Source organism: Gymnoscopelus microlampas, assembly GCF_963454915.1.
Source record: "Gymnoscopelus microlampas genome assembly, chromosome: 1".
NCBI classification, from domain to species: domain Eukaryota; kingdom Metazoa; phylum Chordata; class Actinopteri; order Myctophiformes; family Myctophidae; genus Gymnoscopelus; species Gymnoscopelus microlampas.
In genome coordinates this window covers 14052321-14070760 of record NC_139962.1, presented here as the reverse complement: position 1 = coordinate 14070760, position 18440 = coordinate 14052321, and the positions used below count along the sequence as shown (strand labels likewise).

At 42.0% G+C, this 18440-nt stretch overlaps 1 protein-coding gene across 1 annotated transcript in view; it reads right to left on the bottom strand.

The window, feature by feature from the left end:
* The window catches only part of map2k5 (mitogen-activated protein kinase kinase 5), a 68432-nt gene that overhangs the window by 6724 nt on the left and 43268 nt on the right, over window positions 1-18440 (bottom strand). The window contains exons 18-21 of the mRNA XM_084082519.1: window positions 13802-13828; window positions 13406-13438; window positions 6717-6778; window positions 4883-4928 (exon numbers count right to left, since the gene is read on the bottom strand). Coding sequence (XP_083938645.1) covers window positions 4883-4928; window positions 6717-6778; window positions 13406-13438; window positions 13802-13828 — 168 coding nt within the window. The remainder of the gene's footprint in view (window positions 1-4882; window positions 4929-6716; window positions 6779-13405; window positions 13439-13801; window positions 13829-18440) is intronic.

The following is an 18440-nucleotide window of genomic DNA, read 5'->3' as shown; positions in this document are numbered from 1 at the left end:
GCTGACGGTAGGTGTAGCACCCTCCCGAGCAATCCTTCTCCCATTGGTCTAGCGCATTGAAAAGGTGATAGACACCCTTGTTGGTCTGATACCGGCAATAAGCCACTCTGACCTAATTACTTACTTATAAACTGTAATGAATATTAACCTCTCATAAGTATATTCCATGACAATGGAGTATACCAGCAGTACCATCCGTGGATAATAAATCATACAACTGATGTTCGAGAAAAATGAAACTCTGTCTGAACAACAATAGCAGCAGAATCCACAGCTGCCTGCAACTAAAATGATAACAATTTCATAAAAACCTAACCATAACCCCACAAAAAAAACTATACCAAAACCTAACCTCAATCTAATTATGATGGATTACTGGGACGTCAGACAAAAATCTTTTACATAAGCACCATCATGATTTAACAGCTAATCTGACAAGGTAGAGAGACATGAGATTGAAAGTGGCATTCAAAATTGGCACCTATTTCCACAGGACACCAACATGAAAAACATCAGTAAATGACTGGCTTTACATGCTAGTGGGAGAAGAGCCAACCTAGTGTAATGCCTTTCATTCGTTAGGTCGTGGGTTCGAACCCTGCCGGGGTTGACGTCAGCAAGGGCAGTCAAAATAGGTTCCTTACGCCAAACTGAGCCAAGTCTCCTGCAGGAGGCGCGTCTGACGCCTGTCTTGGACGGGAGTCTCAAGACGTAAAACAGATAGCATACAGTTACACACATACATACATAACAGTGGGAAAGGGGTTTTAAAGAAGTTTCTCAGAGAAATAAACACTGGATTATGCTATGTGTATGTAGATATCTTTGATATTTGACTCTCCTTGGCATGTTCGTTTTCTCTTTTTCACTTTTTTTTTATACTGCCATTTTTGGCCAGGTCTTACAGGTAAAATAAATAAAAAATGTTTTTGCTTTGCAATGATCAGATTGAATCATTGCTCATTGAATCAATGGATTGATCTACATCGATGGATTATTATTATGTCAGATGTGTTGGGGATAAGGAATCCACTTATATTTGTTTTACAGTGGGCAGGTTAATACTTGGACCCACAGAGAGCAAGTAGTTAAGATCCAGCTTCATTATGCAGTGAGACTTCAACCGGTTTATTGAAAACTAATAGCCTCAGTTGGCAGCGCAGTTATTCAGCCTCCATCTGTGTGTAGGCTGCTAGATTTGGGTTATGTCAGAGAGAGAGGAGGGGTTCTTTTGTGACAGACTGAGGGGCTCATCTGGTACCTCTGGGGTTGGATGGGGCTAAGGAGTGCCTGCGTATGGTTGTATGTGTGCATATGAATAGAAAAGGGGGAGGGGGCTGCATTGACAAAGGTGCTAAAAGGCTATGTGAAGGCCGTTGGACAGGGAATAGGGAATGAGGGGGGGGGGGGGCCTGGGTAAGTTGAAATGTCCATCAAATCACAAAGAAGCTATGGAGGGCTGTGGGATCTCACTCAGTCACAAATACAGAAAACACACATAGATTAATATGGCAGTGGTCCATGCCAACTACCATATTATGAATGAACACAAATGAATCCTGAGGAACGGCACAATTTGCAAAGAAAACCGATTACTTTCTCGCCCAAGGCTTCAGAAATAAGCGGATACATGGAATCAAGTGTGTGTCCCAGCTAAGGTCCTGGTCCTCGGCCAACGGAAAGTCTCCTGAACTGACCAACGTCATGAGGTTATGATGACAGGATAGGGTGTCCACAATGAAAGATGCATAGGTAGGAGGAGAAGAAGATACTGTCACTTTCTTGTGATGTGATGGATCGCTGTAATTCTTTCCAGCTGGAGAGGAGACTCAGGAGGATGTGAAAGGAAGAGGGAGAGAGGTGATGCTGATACGAAGTTTGATACAGCTCAGTTAATGTCTGGGGCAACAATCTAATGGGCTCTGTGATATGAGTCACGCATCTCTCTGGCCTGAAACTCTTTTACTTTCCGTATCACCTCACTTACCTCACGACATATTTTCTTTTTCTTTTCCCCAATTTATTTTGTTTGTCAATTAACCCATTAAGACCTGGAACTGTGTCATTTTTAGATTTGAGCTAAAAAGCATTATTTTACACTTTTGGCTATTCAAAAATAGCAGATCTACAAGCTCGTAGCGCGAGTGCCGCGCTACGAGCTTGTAGATCTGCTATTTTTGAAAAATCGTGAAAATGTGTGCAAACCTTTGAATATACATTTTTAAAGCAAACATTTTTAACTCAAATCTTTGCTTCTGGGGGGTCCCTGGAACAACATATTTTGATGGGGGTCCGCGGCCAAATACATATCATTTTGGGGGTCCTTGTCATGAAAAAGATTGAGCACCACTGATATAGAAACATACGTTTTTGAGAATACTGTTGAGATTTAGGAGACGTGTAGAATCGGCTTCAGGTCTCAATGGGTTAAACATAACAGTGCTACCAAGGCACTCGCCATAAAGTGCCCGTAATGCTCCTCATGTCAAGCTTCAGAGATAGAGCCTATCAGCTGCAGACATGCAATCAAACGGGCATGCGGGATCCCAGCACCACTAAAGGAGAGTCTTAATAGGATCAAACTCCAGTGACAGTAATGACGTCAATAAAAAGCTGTGGTAGCGATCAGGGAAGGTACGCAAAAACCCGATGAGCTGGTGGGAGGGAGGGAGGAGGGGGGCACGGCCATAAAAATAACAGTATTTGCTTATTGCCAATGTGAGCGCCTGTTTTCCAACATTACACTCTCAGAGGAATGAGAGGCAAAGATAAAAACTATTAGCAAGTGGAGGAAAGAGAGAGAGATAAGAGAGGAGAAATAGGGGTGGGGGTTCGTGGGGGGGGGGAGGGACGGGACTTCCAGCTGTGGCTAGCTAGGTGCATTAACATACAGATAGAAAAGGTACAGAGTTTTTAATATGTACGCGGGAGGCCGGGGGAATGGTAGAGGGGTGGGGGAATACGGAAGGGGAGGGAGGCACAGGGAAAGGAGTAGAAAGAGAGGGAGAGAGAGAGAGAGAGAGAGAGAGAGAGAGAGAGAGAGAGAGAGAGAGAGAGAGAGAGAGAGAGAGAGAAAGACAATCAAGAGGACGGTGCCACAATGGCGGGTACCCATGACCTCATCTCCCAGCTCATCATGGGCAGAGAAGGAAATGATTGGGCCTGAAGGGGAGAGAGAGAATGCAAAAAAGAGAGAGAGAATAAAAAGCAGAGAGAGAGAAAAGATGGCAGAATAGAGGGAAGAAGAAGCGCACGTGTGTGTGTTTCGGGGGGCGCGGGCGGGGGGGGGTTAATTGGAGAAAATAAAAGACCAAAAAGAAGGATAGTCAAAGGGAGTTGGAGTGGAGTAGGGAAATCAAGGTCCTTACACATTTTGAGTGTGACGAATAAACAAACTGACAATGCGTTGGCGAATGTTTCACATCAAGCTATTCATTTGGTGATGCCCCATTCATACAGGTTGATGTTTTTTTTTGCGGTGAAAAATCAATATCATTTTGAGAAGTAATGATGTCGCTTTATCACCACATAATATTCACTCCTGGTGTGTAAGGAGTAAGGACCTTAACGATGAAGTATTTGAGAGGAAGGCGGCTGGAGCGACAATGAACAGGACAGTTGCTAGGAGGACGGTGCTATGTGAGCGAGCTCAGATGACCCAACACGCTGATGTCACAACACCACAGCAGGGAGAAGAGCGGAGGACGACAGAGACAGAGATGGATCCTATGTCTGTCTAATCTTTGGGAAGTGGGCATAGAATAACATGAATAGACTGACCCAAATAGAGCATACTCAAATAAATAAGAACTTATGAAATAGCCACTTGATTTGTTTGCTAAAGGAAGGCAAACAATCTTAATAATTCTATAAAGTTATGCGAGCAACACGCACGCATTCATTTCCGCTCAGTATGAGTGGTGCTTTTTCTGTGTTCAGTGTAACGTTTTCCCCTTGCTCTTGAGGTGTGAAACAAAGAACATTCTCAATGTTAGCACCTCTGCATTTATACTCCCTGACACACACACGCACACGCACACACACACACACACACACACACACACACACACACACACACACACGCCTCCTCTCTCTGTGGACCCGACTGTCACTGTCCCTGGTCCTGAAACATTAGTCGGGGCTTGTAGCAGCTCTTAAAAGGTGGCTGGTGCAAATTAGTGTGGCCTTGTGAGCTAATACCAGATCATAGAAAACCATCCAAATGGGGAAGAACTAGGGACATATGATGTGGCCAGTACATCCATCAGAATGCTCAGAAGACTTTATACTTTGTGTGAAAAACTTGTGAATACAAACACAATTCATTTTCATAGAGTAGCATGTACAAATGAGATGTCTACACGTTGTCTTAAAACGCACGCACACGTGCACACACGTGCGCACACGCGCGCGCACACACACACACACACACACACACACACACACACAGCTCCTCTCTCTGTGGACCCGGCTGTCACTGTCCTTGGTCCTGAAACATTAGCCAGAGCTACTTGAGTAGTATGCAGATTAGTATGTAAAAATCATAAGTCTACATACTACATAGTGTCTTAAGAGACACACGAATGCACACATCACATTTTGCTTGTCCTTGTCATTTCCTATGGTCTCTGGAACTTCATTTGTGTGAACCAGAATTCTTTGCTCTACAGCAGCATGACCTGGTTCATTCAGATTGGCTTCCATACATTAAATCATTAATATTGTTTTTGCATCACCGTGTTGAGGGTCCCTGACCTGGCAGAACCTCCTCAACCATTTTGACAAAACACAACTGCATATTCCAAGGAAAGAATAATAAAATTATATTTAATTGGAATTTTTGTGGTCAACTTTTTAATGGAAGGCCTATAGGGTAACTTACCATTAGGTTATTGGGGGCAGGCCTCTCTTTGGGGTGCCGTCTCATACTGAAAGGAAAAAGCGATACAAGCAGTCTTTATGGCTGCTGGCTTGAAAATACTCGTAGCACAGAAATTGAAAGAGAAGCCTTGGACTGGCGATATAAATTATAACATATACTTAGGCAATACAATCCCCTGGAAAGTCAACACATTGCAAAAGCTTCACATAGCACTATTTAATGATTGTCTCTCAAAGAAATCTGTAGCCTAAAGAGCCCACCAGTTGGATTTATGAGTCTTGTGTGTGTGTGTGTGTGTGTGTGTGTGTGTGTGTGTGTGTGTGTGTGTGTGTGTGTGTGTGTGTGTGTGTGTGTGCGTGTGTGTGTATCCTCAGTGTATATGTGCATTATCTGTTAGAGCGACCTACATAGGGGGGACTTTGAGGGATTAATGCTGGGCCCCGTCTGGAGCTGGTCGTGTTACTGGGTGATGTATCACAGTGGGCGGGGCCATGACCCTCTAAGAATAGCCTTAAGAGACGCTACTGCCAGGCGTGTGCCAGGGTGGGGCTGGGCACTCCTACCTCACTACGTCCTGAGAGAGAGGTGCCCTGCTTGAGTAAATAAGGCAGGGATGTGGGTAAACAACAGCTGGCAGGCTCAGCTAGTAAGGACTCGCTGCCTTCGTACACAAATACATAATATAACATGGGTGCACAGCACAGCACTCAGTCACACATGCAGAGAACACACTCATGTTTCAGGTGTGTGCATGGGCACGTTTGTGTGTAACTACGTAGAGGTTACAGGAGGCAAACCAAATCAAGGGTAAACATTGCCTGTGCCCCATTGCGCTAGATATACCAATCAGTCACTGCTGGTAAAAGGAGAATAGCCTTTTCATTTAGCGGGAGCAGAGGCTGAGCATCACAATCATTACATACACACACATCCATGCATGTAAATTCAGTCCCCTTGTGTGCCATTATACAATTAAATGATCTAGAGTAATTTGGGATATCTAAAACTCCTCAAAATGTTTGACCTTTTATTTGTCCCTTTCAAAAATACCAATTGGTACTGTGTTATATATTGTTGTTATCGTTGATTACCGGTAGTCACCTTTACAACGAGGTATAACTTGTAAGGATCGTACTAGTTACTTTTGTAACTCGTGACGCCCAACACTGCTGCTGGCAGGTGTGTGCCAGTCATAGGTGTGTGACTGGCACCTGAGCATGGGTCCTGCAACTTTGACAGATATCTGTCTGTAAATCTCTGGAGGAAAGCCTATGGTTCCTCAGTGAAGCAAGGGCGAGGAACCGGTCTTCTTGGGGTGTTGTCTCCCTGGGACGGCCACTCTGTCTGTCTTTGACTTCACCAGTCTCACGGAACTTGGTCAGGAAATGGTACCAGGGATGACACCAAATAATGCTGCCACAAACGTGGCATCTTTTCAAGAGGGCTGAAAAGATTCCACGTTGCTGCTTGGAGCATACACAAACTCAACAAAGTTGCAGGAGCCATGTTCAGGTGCCAGTGCTGGCAGGTCGCTCAAAACGAGAGCGATTACCAACAGGGGGATTTGGGGAAAATAATCGACCGAAGTTACGTTTCCGACCTTTTTTTTTTAGGAGTTTATGTCAAATATACTCTGTAGTTAATGTAATTGTTCATTCTGGCTGCATGTACAGGTAGTACATCAACATTAGGGTTAATACTTTATTTTTTACGAGAACTACACCCAATTACTATCTATCCAGAGTGGATTTCAAAATTTAAAAAAATGGCATCCACCAGTGCCTACATTTAATAGAGAATTGTTGTGGTGACAGAGTGTTGAAAGGAGACTCACCATTGTGTGATGAAGTGAATAAACGTATCACTGAACTGGCCGACAGGAAGAACAGGTGGATCCTGGAAAATAGGGAGGTAACAGGAATAAATTAGACAGAAGATCTCAAATTTAACCGATACTGCAATATGAAGCACCTTGCAAAATAAAGTTCTTCTTTACGTATAAGGGAGGATTGCACAAATAACGTGAGGTGGTATGATAAGTGTTGTTTATATACACATTCCGCTGGATCTACCATTCTCCATATTTGTAATAACGCTAGGAGTGCCACAAACTGTCACTGTGACCTACACTGAAACCTACATTACGTTACACGTATTAATCATTTACAAACTTTTCACAAGTAAAATATTTCTGGAATCAGATTTTGAAATCATGTCTAAAGCTGTGCACCATTATTCTGAAATATAGAGAATCTGTTAAGATTCTCCTTATGTATGTGACGCAACCAGATTTTCAACTCTATAAGATTCTATAAAACTGTGTGAGCCCTAGCTACATATGAAGTATATATATTTGCAATATTTTCCACCTTTTTTCCCAATTTTTGTTGTTAAGTTAATCATTCTTGTTTCCATACACGTCAGTGTTAACCCCTATAGTTGGTGTTGGAGGGTGTAGATGAGCACATGTCTCCTGCCAAGACTGAGATACAAACATTAAAATTACCGGCAGAATCACTATCCACTCATCTATCCTGTCTCTTCCATAAGGCAGGGTTGCACTTAAATAATCTTTTTGAGGCGTATGAAGTTCCTGCACACCACTGCGGAGACTATTGTTTTGAATCCTCCAAGGAGCCTCTGGCATAGCCGGATGCTCCAACAAACACAATTGGCCGTGTTTGAGGGTTAGACTGAGGGCAATCTCTGTCACTGTACTAGTGACTCCTACAGCTTGGTCAGGGTTCCTGTTCAGCAGGGAGAGGAACATGATCAGATAACGTGTTCCTCCGTATGCGCTATGCCCTCCTGGTGAAACGCCTCACTGTCAAGTGAAAAGAAGCAGCTTCATCTATATTGGAAGAGACATGTGCTCATCTACACCCTCCCACCACATGACCAACTATAGACACACAAGTGTCTGGACATTTTTTTTATTTGGTATAATGACTAAAATTGGGAGAGAAATGGGAAAAAAAGATTGAAGAAGTATATATACAATATAATGAATATGTATCTTAGATATTATTTCGGAATCTGATGCTAGGAATATTCTAAATTGTTGGAAACAATATGTAAATCATTTCTAAATAACATAATGTAGATAGGTCAAAATGACCACATGAACACAAACATTTTAAAGAGTGCAAGAAATCAGTAAAAATGTATAAATGAAGTAGTCATATGGTGGGAAAAAAATATAGACAACCGTGAACCTCTCACACCACATTCGCACTATTCCTTGTGTTGGATGTGCTGTTACAGCCCAGACACTGTTTCGCCATAACCAATGAAGACATTCGGCACATTAAAGAAGTTTTATGTTCCCAAAGCTGATTTCTCAATTATTGGAGCCACAGTTTGCAATCAAATACAGATTGTCCCCAATTCCATCAATGAACACATTTACAGAAAAATAAAACACAAATGCTATTAGTCAGTGAGTGTTCAAGTCATCTACAATGCAAGGCAACAAATTACAAATGTTATGACAAAATATTAGGGGTGGGACGATATATCGCGATACTTTCTCCCGCGATAAATAATCGATATACTGCCGAAAAAAAACGATATTAAAAAAATAATGTTTTTCCGACTCTGTATTTGTGTAATGATGATTTTGAACTGTTTGGTGCTATTTTATGTGTTTATGAATTGAATACAAGGACTATCGTGATATATTGTTGGTGAAATTTCATGCAATATATCGTGATATCGCAATATATCGAATATCGTGATATTTTTGTTATCGAGGGCCTAATATCGCCACAGATATCGGGGGCGGCAGTGGCTCAGGGGTAGAGTGGCCGGGTAGAGTGAACTGGAAAACCGCAAGGTTCCCAGTTCGATCCCGGGCTGGGGCGCTCCCCTAGAGTTAGTGTCGAAATGTCCTTGAGCAAGACGCTGAACCCCTAATTGCTCCCGATGAGTAGGTTGGTGCCTTGCATGGTTTCCTCCGCCATCGGTGTATGAATGTGTGTGTGAATGGGTTAATGGCACAATCAATGTAAAGCGCTTCGGATAGAAGCGCTATATAAATGCACCATTTACCATTTATATCGTATCGTGAGATACCCATATCGTCCCACCCCTACAAAATATCCCAGATTCTAGGGAGACATCTGCCATATCTATGGACCCTTTTCACAGCAGACATTTTGTTGCTTCTGTGAGGCAGCATGAAGTTAATCTTCCAGGAGCTGTCCATGTTGAAATGAAACACACCTACAATTAATATTATCATCTACAATTAATATTTCATCTTCTGGACCAGTGGCATCCGAAGGTTAGAATATTCGCTTGTTCGAATCTCAATTAAAAGTTTCGGACATTCGCTTATTTATTTATTTTCTGGATTTCATACAGCGGCTGAGTCCGTTCCCTCTGCTTAGCCAGACATTGGATCTCCATTGCTCCTTCTTAGGTTTTTCGGAGTACACTGCTCTAATTGGTTGAATACATTGCATAGATGTATTGAATACATAGGAGTCCCCAGGATTTTTTAAATGTTATCCTTTTAGCCTTAACGTCTTGCTATACCATATGCTGTTTACATTTCTTGCTTATAAAGTATTCAATCGATCATCACTGCATCCCATTGCTGGAAAAGTCACCCTGCAGAAATCCCCTTAAGTCCAATGAAACACATTGAAACATTCCATCGCTGGGACAGAAAGTCACCAGAAAGCTTCTGTGAAGTTTCCATTCAGGGCTCTATACTAGAGCTAACCTTGTCAGGCTAGCTCAAATAACTATCTAGGGAGAGGTGATGCAGCCTGCTGGCAGGCTAGCAGCTCACTGAGACAAAGCATACAAATAATGGAAGGAATGTCTCAGCTCTCAGCAGTCTGCTTTCAGATTCAATGTCCTCTGGGATACTTTAGACCAGAGATCAGTGAATGAAAAGAAAGAGAGAATGACTGTGTTCCCCCTTTCAATGACATCTTCTAACTATTGAGTCAAACAACTAATACCAATTTTACAGCTCTGATTTTCAAGTTTTATATGAAATGAAAATATACCCCAAAACATATGTGCCAAAAATATGCCAAATATGCCAAAATGTATAACGGACTGCTATAGCGCCTTCCCTCCCTGGCCCATTAGCTGCCTGCACGAAAGGTTTGACGCTGATCGATCCAGCAAGATTAACTCCGGACTCACACAGTCAGTCACTCACAGGGGCAAAAACATTATCTCTGCCTCCCAGTGTTCCACCCTGGTGGAGATAACAATAACGTCATGTCCTAAATGTTATATTCATATTTTCATTTTCATACACATCTACAGCGTACGCACACACAAGCTGGCTCCACAATCATCCGTTCAGTCAAATGCAGGGGATCACACCGCTTTGCATTAGCAGCCCCGCTGTGCTGTTAAAACACCTCTGGGCAGTGTTCCCCCGTTCCTTAATGCTCTGATCGGCAGGCCCCTGCAAAGCATGATGCATGCACCTATTTAAATTAACAAAGGAATTGGCTGCTTCTAATCTCGCTGTGCTTCAGAGTGCTACCGCCGCTTGGATGAGCAATATATCATAGAGCGCAAGCACACACACACACACACTAAAAACACCCTCAAGGACTGCAAGCCGTATGCCTCAGTGTACATGCCATTTAGAGCAAGAGCACCAAACAATTTCCACCTGCTGGGTTGTGGCACACTCTCACATTCTCTCTCTCTCTCACACACAAACACACACACACACACACACACACACACACACACACACACACACACACACACACACACACACACACACACACACACACACACACACACACACACACACACAGTAAAATACAGGCTACTCAAGCTATTTCTGCATTACACACACACACACACACACGCACACACACACACACGCACACACACACACACACACACACACACACACACACACACACACACACACACACACACACACACACACACACACACACACACACACACACACACACAGTGTAAGATACAGGCTACTCAAGCTATTTCTACACAGTAAGATACACACACACAATAAGATACAGGCTAGTGGCTACTCAATCTATTTCCGTGTTATACACACACACACACACACACACACACACACACACACACACACACACACACACACACACACACACACACACACACACACACACACACACACACACACACACACACAGTAAGATACAAGCTATGCAATCTATTTCTGCATTACTGTATGTTTGTTAGTTCTGATACTGATCTCTCACTTACACACTTTCCTCCAATATTTGCATTTACACGTGTGCTTTGAACACACTGAAGACACAAACACACAAACTCATGCATGTATTCATATTTCCAGTGAAGGGGAACACTGACAAAGCTTTGAAGTGGCGGCAAGCAATGGCGAAAATGACCAGCAGCCTGATGAAAGTGGTAAGTCTGGGGGCTTTGTCAATGCCCTCCATTCTAAGACGGCACACTATGAGGGTATGAGCAGTAAATATACATGTCATTGGCACCGAGTAATTATTAGGCAAAATTAGATCAGTAATTACAGAGTTGAAAACAAAGCAGACGTCCGTTAATAGTGGAGCCACTTCGTATTCAACAAGTACCGGAGAGACACATTAAAGAGGACGGACAGAGGACAGGCAGACAGAGGACAGATGGACAGAGGACAGACAAAGGAGAAGAGAATTTCGGGTTCGAGTCCGAGGTTAAAAAATAACAACCAAATGTTCTCTCCTGTACCTAAATATTAAGTAACATTTGAATAGAAAAGCATTTACTGTGGGATGGAGAGTGAGAAATGAGAGGGGTGAGGGTAAGCATATGTTAATAGCAAACAAAACCTGTGCTTATGTACACTAATTTCTAAGTAGACATTTCTATTTTCCCTGTTTATATACTCCCTCACCTGAGCCTCATGTGGCCCTGATTGTTATTTATCTCTCCAACCCCAGAGAGAATCCCCCCCGTAGAATACACCTCTAGCTATGTCAATATTAATGATCCACTTACTGGAGCATAGTACTCAAACAAACATCAGGGCAACATGCAAAGAATATCTCACATTTCTACCAAAGATTTGTGAATTAGTTTTATATAACACCTGGCATGGTTTTGATAAGTTCCTGAATACAAACACGTCTACTCTAGACCACTTACAAATAGCTTACCTTTTGAAAATACTTCGCCCATCTGATCAAAATTATGTCCAAGTAAAGAAATGTGCAAATAGAGTGACTGAAACCCAACTTTAAAAGCAGAGAACCTTCCTGTGTTTAAAAGTAAGAGCAGTAGATGACAATACTGTCAAGAGTAGACAGAATAGTAGCCATGTTATAAGGTGCACCTTGCAATAAATGTGTTGCACTGCCAATTGGGTTTTTAATGTGATTAAATGCTTCTCTGTTATTCCTCTGAATTATATTAGCTGTCGACGAAAGACACTGATGTTTCTCTGTCTCTTTAGGCAACACAGTAGGGCCATTGTATTCTATAGCATTTCTATGGTTCTCCTATGTGTCTTTGGTAGGTAAATTCGCAATGCCATCCATCCTTTGCATTTCTCTTTGAGTGTTCTCATTTATCCAAAGAGTTGTCTATCCTCTGCTTGCCTCCCTCTCTCCCTAGCCCTGGGTCAGCTGGGACAGTGAGGCGGTGCCGGCTTGCCTGTGCCGACACAGAGAGTTCTCTCACCTCAAGGGGAGACGGCAAAGGGCGCAGGAAAAATAGTTTGAGTGATGCCTCCGTCTGGCTGACTAATGAACAGTTCAGCTGGGGTCAACCCATTACAACCGAAAGCGTTTAATTATTAATTACGCCCAATCTATAGGCACTTAAGGACAAGCAGTGCGCTATGTTTAATGTTGGACAGGGCTGGGGTTGGGGGGTTTGGAGAACTGGGTTGGGTTAGTGAGGGTGTCATGGCAGTTTTGCTATTAGTGCATGTCAGCAAAGAACTGAGGTGGAAAGGAGAGCAGGGAGAAGGGAAAGGTCCCTGGTTGGGGATTGGTGCTTATGTTGGAAATACAGACACAGTAGGTGTGTCTGTACACAAACAGACAAACACAGAGTGCACACACTTGAGGAGAAAAGGGACCAACAACTTGGCAAAGTTGCGCATTGGTCAAATATACTCAATAATCTGAGATGCAGCTATACATCACTCCATTAGCAGTCTGTTTATAAGTGTCAAATGGGATATGAGGGTTCTGAACAGGAACTTAAGGCAGTACTGTTAGCAAGAAAATCCCTGGATTAATCTTAGTCTGGTTTGGGGCCAAACCTGCTATTCAGTATACAGAGCAGCAATGCTTAGGGCAGCTGCTGCTGCACTTGTATGTGTGCTCGTGTGTGTGTGTTACTCGCGCTAGATGCTCTCTCTACAGTAATGTGAATAGCTGGAGGCAGTTGCACAGGGTGGAGGGTTGAGTGTGCGGGGAGCAAAGCTGCCTGAGTGGCTTGCTTCATTAGGAAACAAAATATAAGCTTTCCGGGCCATTAGGACTGACTTTAGATGCAAAAGCACATAAGACGGCGACTCACCTCATCAACGATGCATTGCAGTAACTGGAGAGGCTAGAAGAGGGGAGGACAGACAGACAGAAAGATGGGGGGGGGGGGAATATAAACGTATTAGCCTACATGCAATGTCTTGGCAATAGGGAAAATCAATAGCATAATAAAAAAAGTATCTACTTAGATTAATCAAATGCAGCGAGCTCTAGCGGAGCCATCATGCACCTCCTGAATGTCTTTATTATCCCATAATGGCACCCAATGTAATTCCAGCAGTTAAAGTCTGCTCTAACAACATACTGAAAAGATGCAGTTTGTGAGGATTTTCAAATGAGAGAGCCAATCAAGAGTGAAACACTGCCGGGTATGGAGGGAGACCTCTTTTTTTCTCAATCTCTTTTATGCTAACTCCATAAAACTTACCATTAAGGATCCTTGGTTTTTCTGAATCTGTAACGCAAGACAGAGACAGAGAGGGAGAAAAGGAGGAGAGGCAATATGTAATTAGTGTGTCATAATCAAAATGATGCACTTGGACACATTATGATCACTGGGAGAAAAAAAAAAAACATTCCTGGTGGCAATTTGTGGGGATGCGTTAACAGCATTTACATAATGAAAACATACAAATGTTAATAGCTTTGCTCTCATTTGTTGGAGAGAGACAGAGGGGGGGGTCAATATGGCTAATTTTCTGAGAGCTGCTTTATTCCTTCCCTCCAGGTTATCTAGAAATGCTAGTATGTAAAATTATTGTTCCAAACCACAATTACAGGCTTTTCAATGACTGAGTTAATTTCATCCAAAAAGATTGAACTGATACAACACAAATGATTGTACGCTTGCTGGCATCAGGCACACTCATTAGGTAACAAAAAGCTAAAAGAAATGTACTGTTTGGCCTGACCATGACCAGAATGTGACAGGCTCATTTAGAAAAGCTGCAACTGAGGCTCTTCATTATTAAAATGCATACAATAAAAGTTGTAGCAGAATAATAATTCCAACAAACACTGTAGGGGAAAAAAAAGAAACTATTCACACATCATCCAAAAGGTTTTAATTAACTAAATCTTTGTGACGGTAGACACCAACATAAGTGTGGTCACACTCTCCATGAAGACATATTGTTGAATTTGGCATGCAGAACAAAATATTCATGGTCTTTTTGGCTTAGGTAAATACCGGATTATGTTCAGTGAATGAACTCATTTGTTTCTGGGTCTTTTGACAGTGAATTAGAGCACTTATCGATTCACTCAATTAAATACAGGTTTTCAAAATAAATATCAAGAGACTCCTCAACTGCCTTTATATCCAGTTTTGCCCGATTCAGACACATTAAAGGCTACTATGGAAAACTAATTTGTTCAGAAATAATTACAAGGACAGAATTGCATGCTGCTCAGGGGCCTGAAATTGGAGAGTGGGAGACAAACATATTCAAGCATAATTGAGCATGTATTCTTCTCATATGCGGCAGTTTTGACCAGGCATCAACAAACTGAGGCTTAATAACTGTCCTCTTTCTCTTAACGTAGTCTCTGATCGTTGTCAGGTGATTATCTGATTAACATATAACTATGTGCATGTTCGTCCTGAGGGTAAACAATGTTTAATAAGATGATCAAGCTTTAACAAGGCTACCCATCAAAGGCTTCATTCATCCCAATTGCTATGCAGCTTGAAAATATATTTTTTTAAGGACCAACTGTTATTTTTAAATGGGCAAACATCAAGTTCTGATTGTCGAATGAGTTCTGTCCGCATCAAAAAACATCAAGTCTAACAAAGACGGCAAAGAAAGATTTAGTTGTGTGTGTAAGAACCCTGTCTGCCACCATGGATATTGTTGCTGTCGAGCAGATACCTCGCAACTCATATTATAAGCTTGCTATAATGCAAAATTGCAAACAAACTTATTTGAGACAAAGGTACAGTACTCTTTACAAACTGACCATGATTAAGGTCAGTTTGTAAAGAGTAAGGTGAGAGCTTTTACTATTGCAAACACGCTGCTCCAAGGGTATTCAATATAGTGTAAGCATAAAGACTTTCCTCTTTGTATATTTCTCAAGTTAACAGATAAATTAACTTTCAATAGATGCATATTGATCTTATTGAGCCACAACACTTTTAAATATGTTACTGTCAAAGACACCATGGGTTATCTCAAGTTTGTGTGCATGTGTATATGTCTGGGCATTTCATTTGAATTAATATGAACATCTCAAAATAGGCAAGAAAATAACAATCGCCATGCACTTGATGTTTTCCCATTTCCCATGCACAATAAACATGGTACAAAGACAGAATTTCATATAACTTAGTGACACAAATCATGGATGATAGGATCTCACACAGTGTAAAAAGGTATGACAGCTTACAACTTGGTAGAGAACAGACTACATATCAATCTGTACTTGCGCTGTCATGTTAATGGCAATGATTAACCACTTAAACCCTATATACTTCATTGACCGGAATCCCCAGGGGTCCATGCTCGGCCTCCTCCTTTTTCCTGTCTTTACCAAATCTCTTGCCGGAAAATAGTCCATCTACAAGCTCCCAACATATCGCGTTGCGACACGTTGTGAGTTTGTAGATAGATTATTTTCGCTTAATGTTCACCGCAGAATAGGGACGCCAGGTATCACATTGTTTATAACAATTAATTACATAAGCTTTAAAAGAATTGCAATCAAAACGTATAACTGTTTGACAGTCCTAACATTTCATATACATTCAAAATTCTATATTCTCTAGCTATGTGCATTTCAGTACCATGACGTAGTCGGGTTGTCCCTTTATAGTGGAGAACAGTCGTACGGCTCACTTTATCAATGTTATTTATGCTAAACAGAACAAGATGGAAGAAATAATGATGTGCACTGGACAATGTACATTCCTGAGACTAACATGTGTCATAGTGGGCAGTTTAGATTGTGCAAAGCTATGCAAAAATCACATGGGTAATAATTATACATGACGATGCATGACGATAAATAGCAGCAGTCATTAGTTTCAAAGTCAGCTCTATTGGATAGTGATATGGAGTCCAGAGAGTGTGAGAGTTTGCAGAGGTTGACTTTTAGACCTGGCCCAGTAGGGATGTCGCTCTTGGGAAGTAACTTTTTCAGGTTGACAAGTGATCTTGGTTTTCTTGGATGGGTGCTGGTACTGGGAACAGATGGCTTTCTGGTTGGGCAATGCTGGTAGCAGTTCTTCCTCCCCTTTCCGTCACCCTAGTGTCATGTGGTTCCTTGATGGAGGGCAGCTGACAGCCGACGCCCTGCTCAGCAGTGTGGAGAACACACTGGATATTGTCCTTGGAACAGGTGGAGGTGGAGCTACAGCAGACTGTGATGGAGGGTGTAGAGATAGTTTTGATTACCCATGTATGAAATTGGGCCGGGACTGTCAGTGAAATGTTCAGCTTTTTTAGTTACTGTAGGAAAACAATCTCCGTTCTTGATTAAACAGTAGATCTTCTTGTCCCATATGAGGGTGTCAGTCAGTGATGGTACTGTATTCCCAAGGAACAAGAATGACTCGGGTTCAAACGAGAGTCATTTTGCCCACTGGTGTAGTAATGGTTAAGACACTTGCCTTTCCACCAACATGTACCCACGTTAAGGGTGTTTCTGCAATGTGTAGTTCTAAGGATTGCAAGATTGTCCACCATTTATGTTGTGATAAACTTGCTCCAAAAAAAGGAATAGATGTAGTATGGTTATAAGATCACGAGATTGTAGGTCAGAGGTTAGAGAGAGACGTAGCAATAAGTAAAATGTTGGAGACTGAAACCATATGATTTCTTTGTTAAATTCCCACAAAACAAACGTATAAGATTTGGGTTGTATTCATATTCATATTCGTCTGCCCTTGCTTAAATTATACAATGAGTTCAGAACACTTGGGTTTGATTGAAACCACACTTTCCAGCGATTAGTCAGAAAAATGTTTGTCAACAATGTCAACAGGCAACATTGGTTATAACACAGACACTATAGTCATGATCCTACTAATATCAAATAGTCAATGTAATTTGCAGTGGCTAAAGACAAAAGATCACTCAGCATATCTTGATGTGTAATGGTAGATTCAAACAAGCACAGTTTACGCTCAAACCACTGATATGGTTTTTCATCCAGAAAACTCATTCAACTTTGACAAAATAAGAGAAAATGAAGAAAAACATCAAGAAAAAAACAATAATGATCAGGTCCAATGTCTTCAAAGACTTCCAAAGCAAGCTCTCAAAAAACTGCACTGCTACACCACTTCTACAATGACAAATACGGGATTTGTGTGAATGCACACACAAAAAAAGAGTGGGCTATGGCAAACTACAGTATTGACCAAGCATCACCCCCATGATGGCAAATGACACACGCACATAACCTCAGAATTGAAGGGACAAAAAACGAAGACAATAGCCCTCTCCAAAGCACAAAACACCCTGAAACCCTAAAAGCTAAATCCTCCTCAACATATCCCTTATCTTACCTATACCTTGCAACTCCCATGACAAGGACCGTGTCAACAGTGTGCAGTCTCAGGTGCAACCAATCCCCCCTATTCATTTTCCCTTTATTTGTCCCTCCCCCTTCTCCCTCGGCCCACACTGAAATGTTCAGTGTGAAGTGTAGCAGGGGGTTTGACGCAGACAGCTGTGCGGGCGTCTGCAAAAATGACAGCTTAGGCCTGAGGACTTTGGCTGGCTGCGCCTGGCGAGCTGGAGCCGAGCACCATCGCCACACCACTCTGCTACAGCCTGCAGGTGAACTGTCTGCAACACCATATGGAGGTGGGGGAAAATTAACAGTGAGATGAAGAGAGCTGTGGCAGCGGGAAGTCTAAACCTTTCCTTCTTTCATTCTCTCACGCTCCATCTTATATACATATAGAGCCATTTACTGTAAGTTCACAAAAAAAAAGACTAAAGAAGGATGAGGGATAAGTAAAAAAATAAATTAAAGTTGAATAATGACTGGTGTGTGAAAACATGAAATTGCGCCAACACTGTACTTCTAGCTCTATTCATCAAAGACAATGAAGA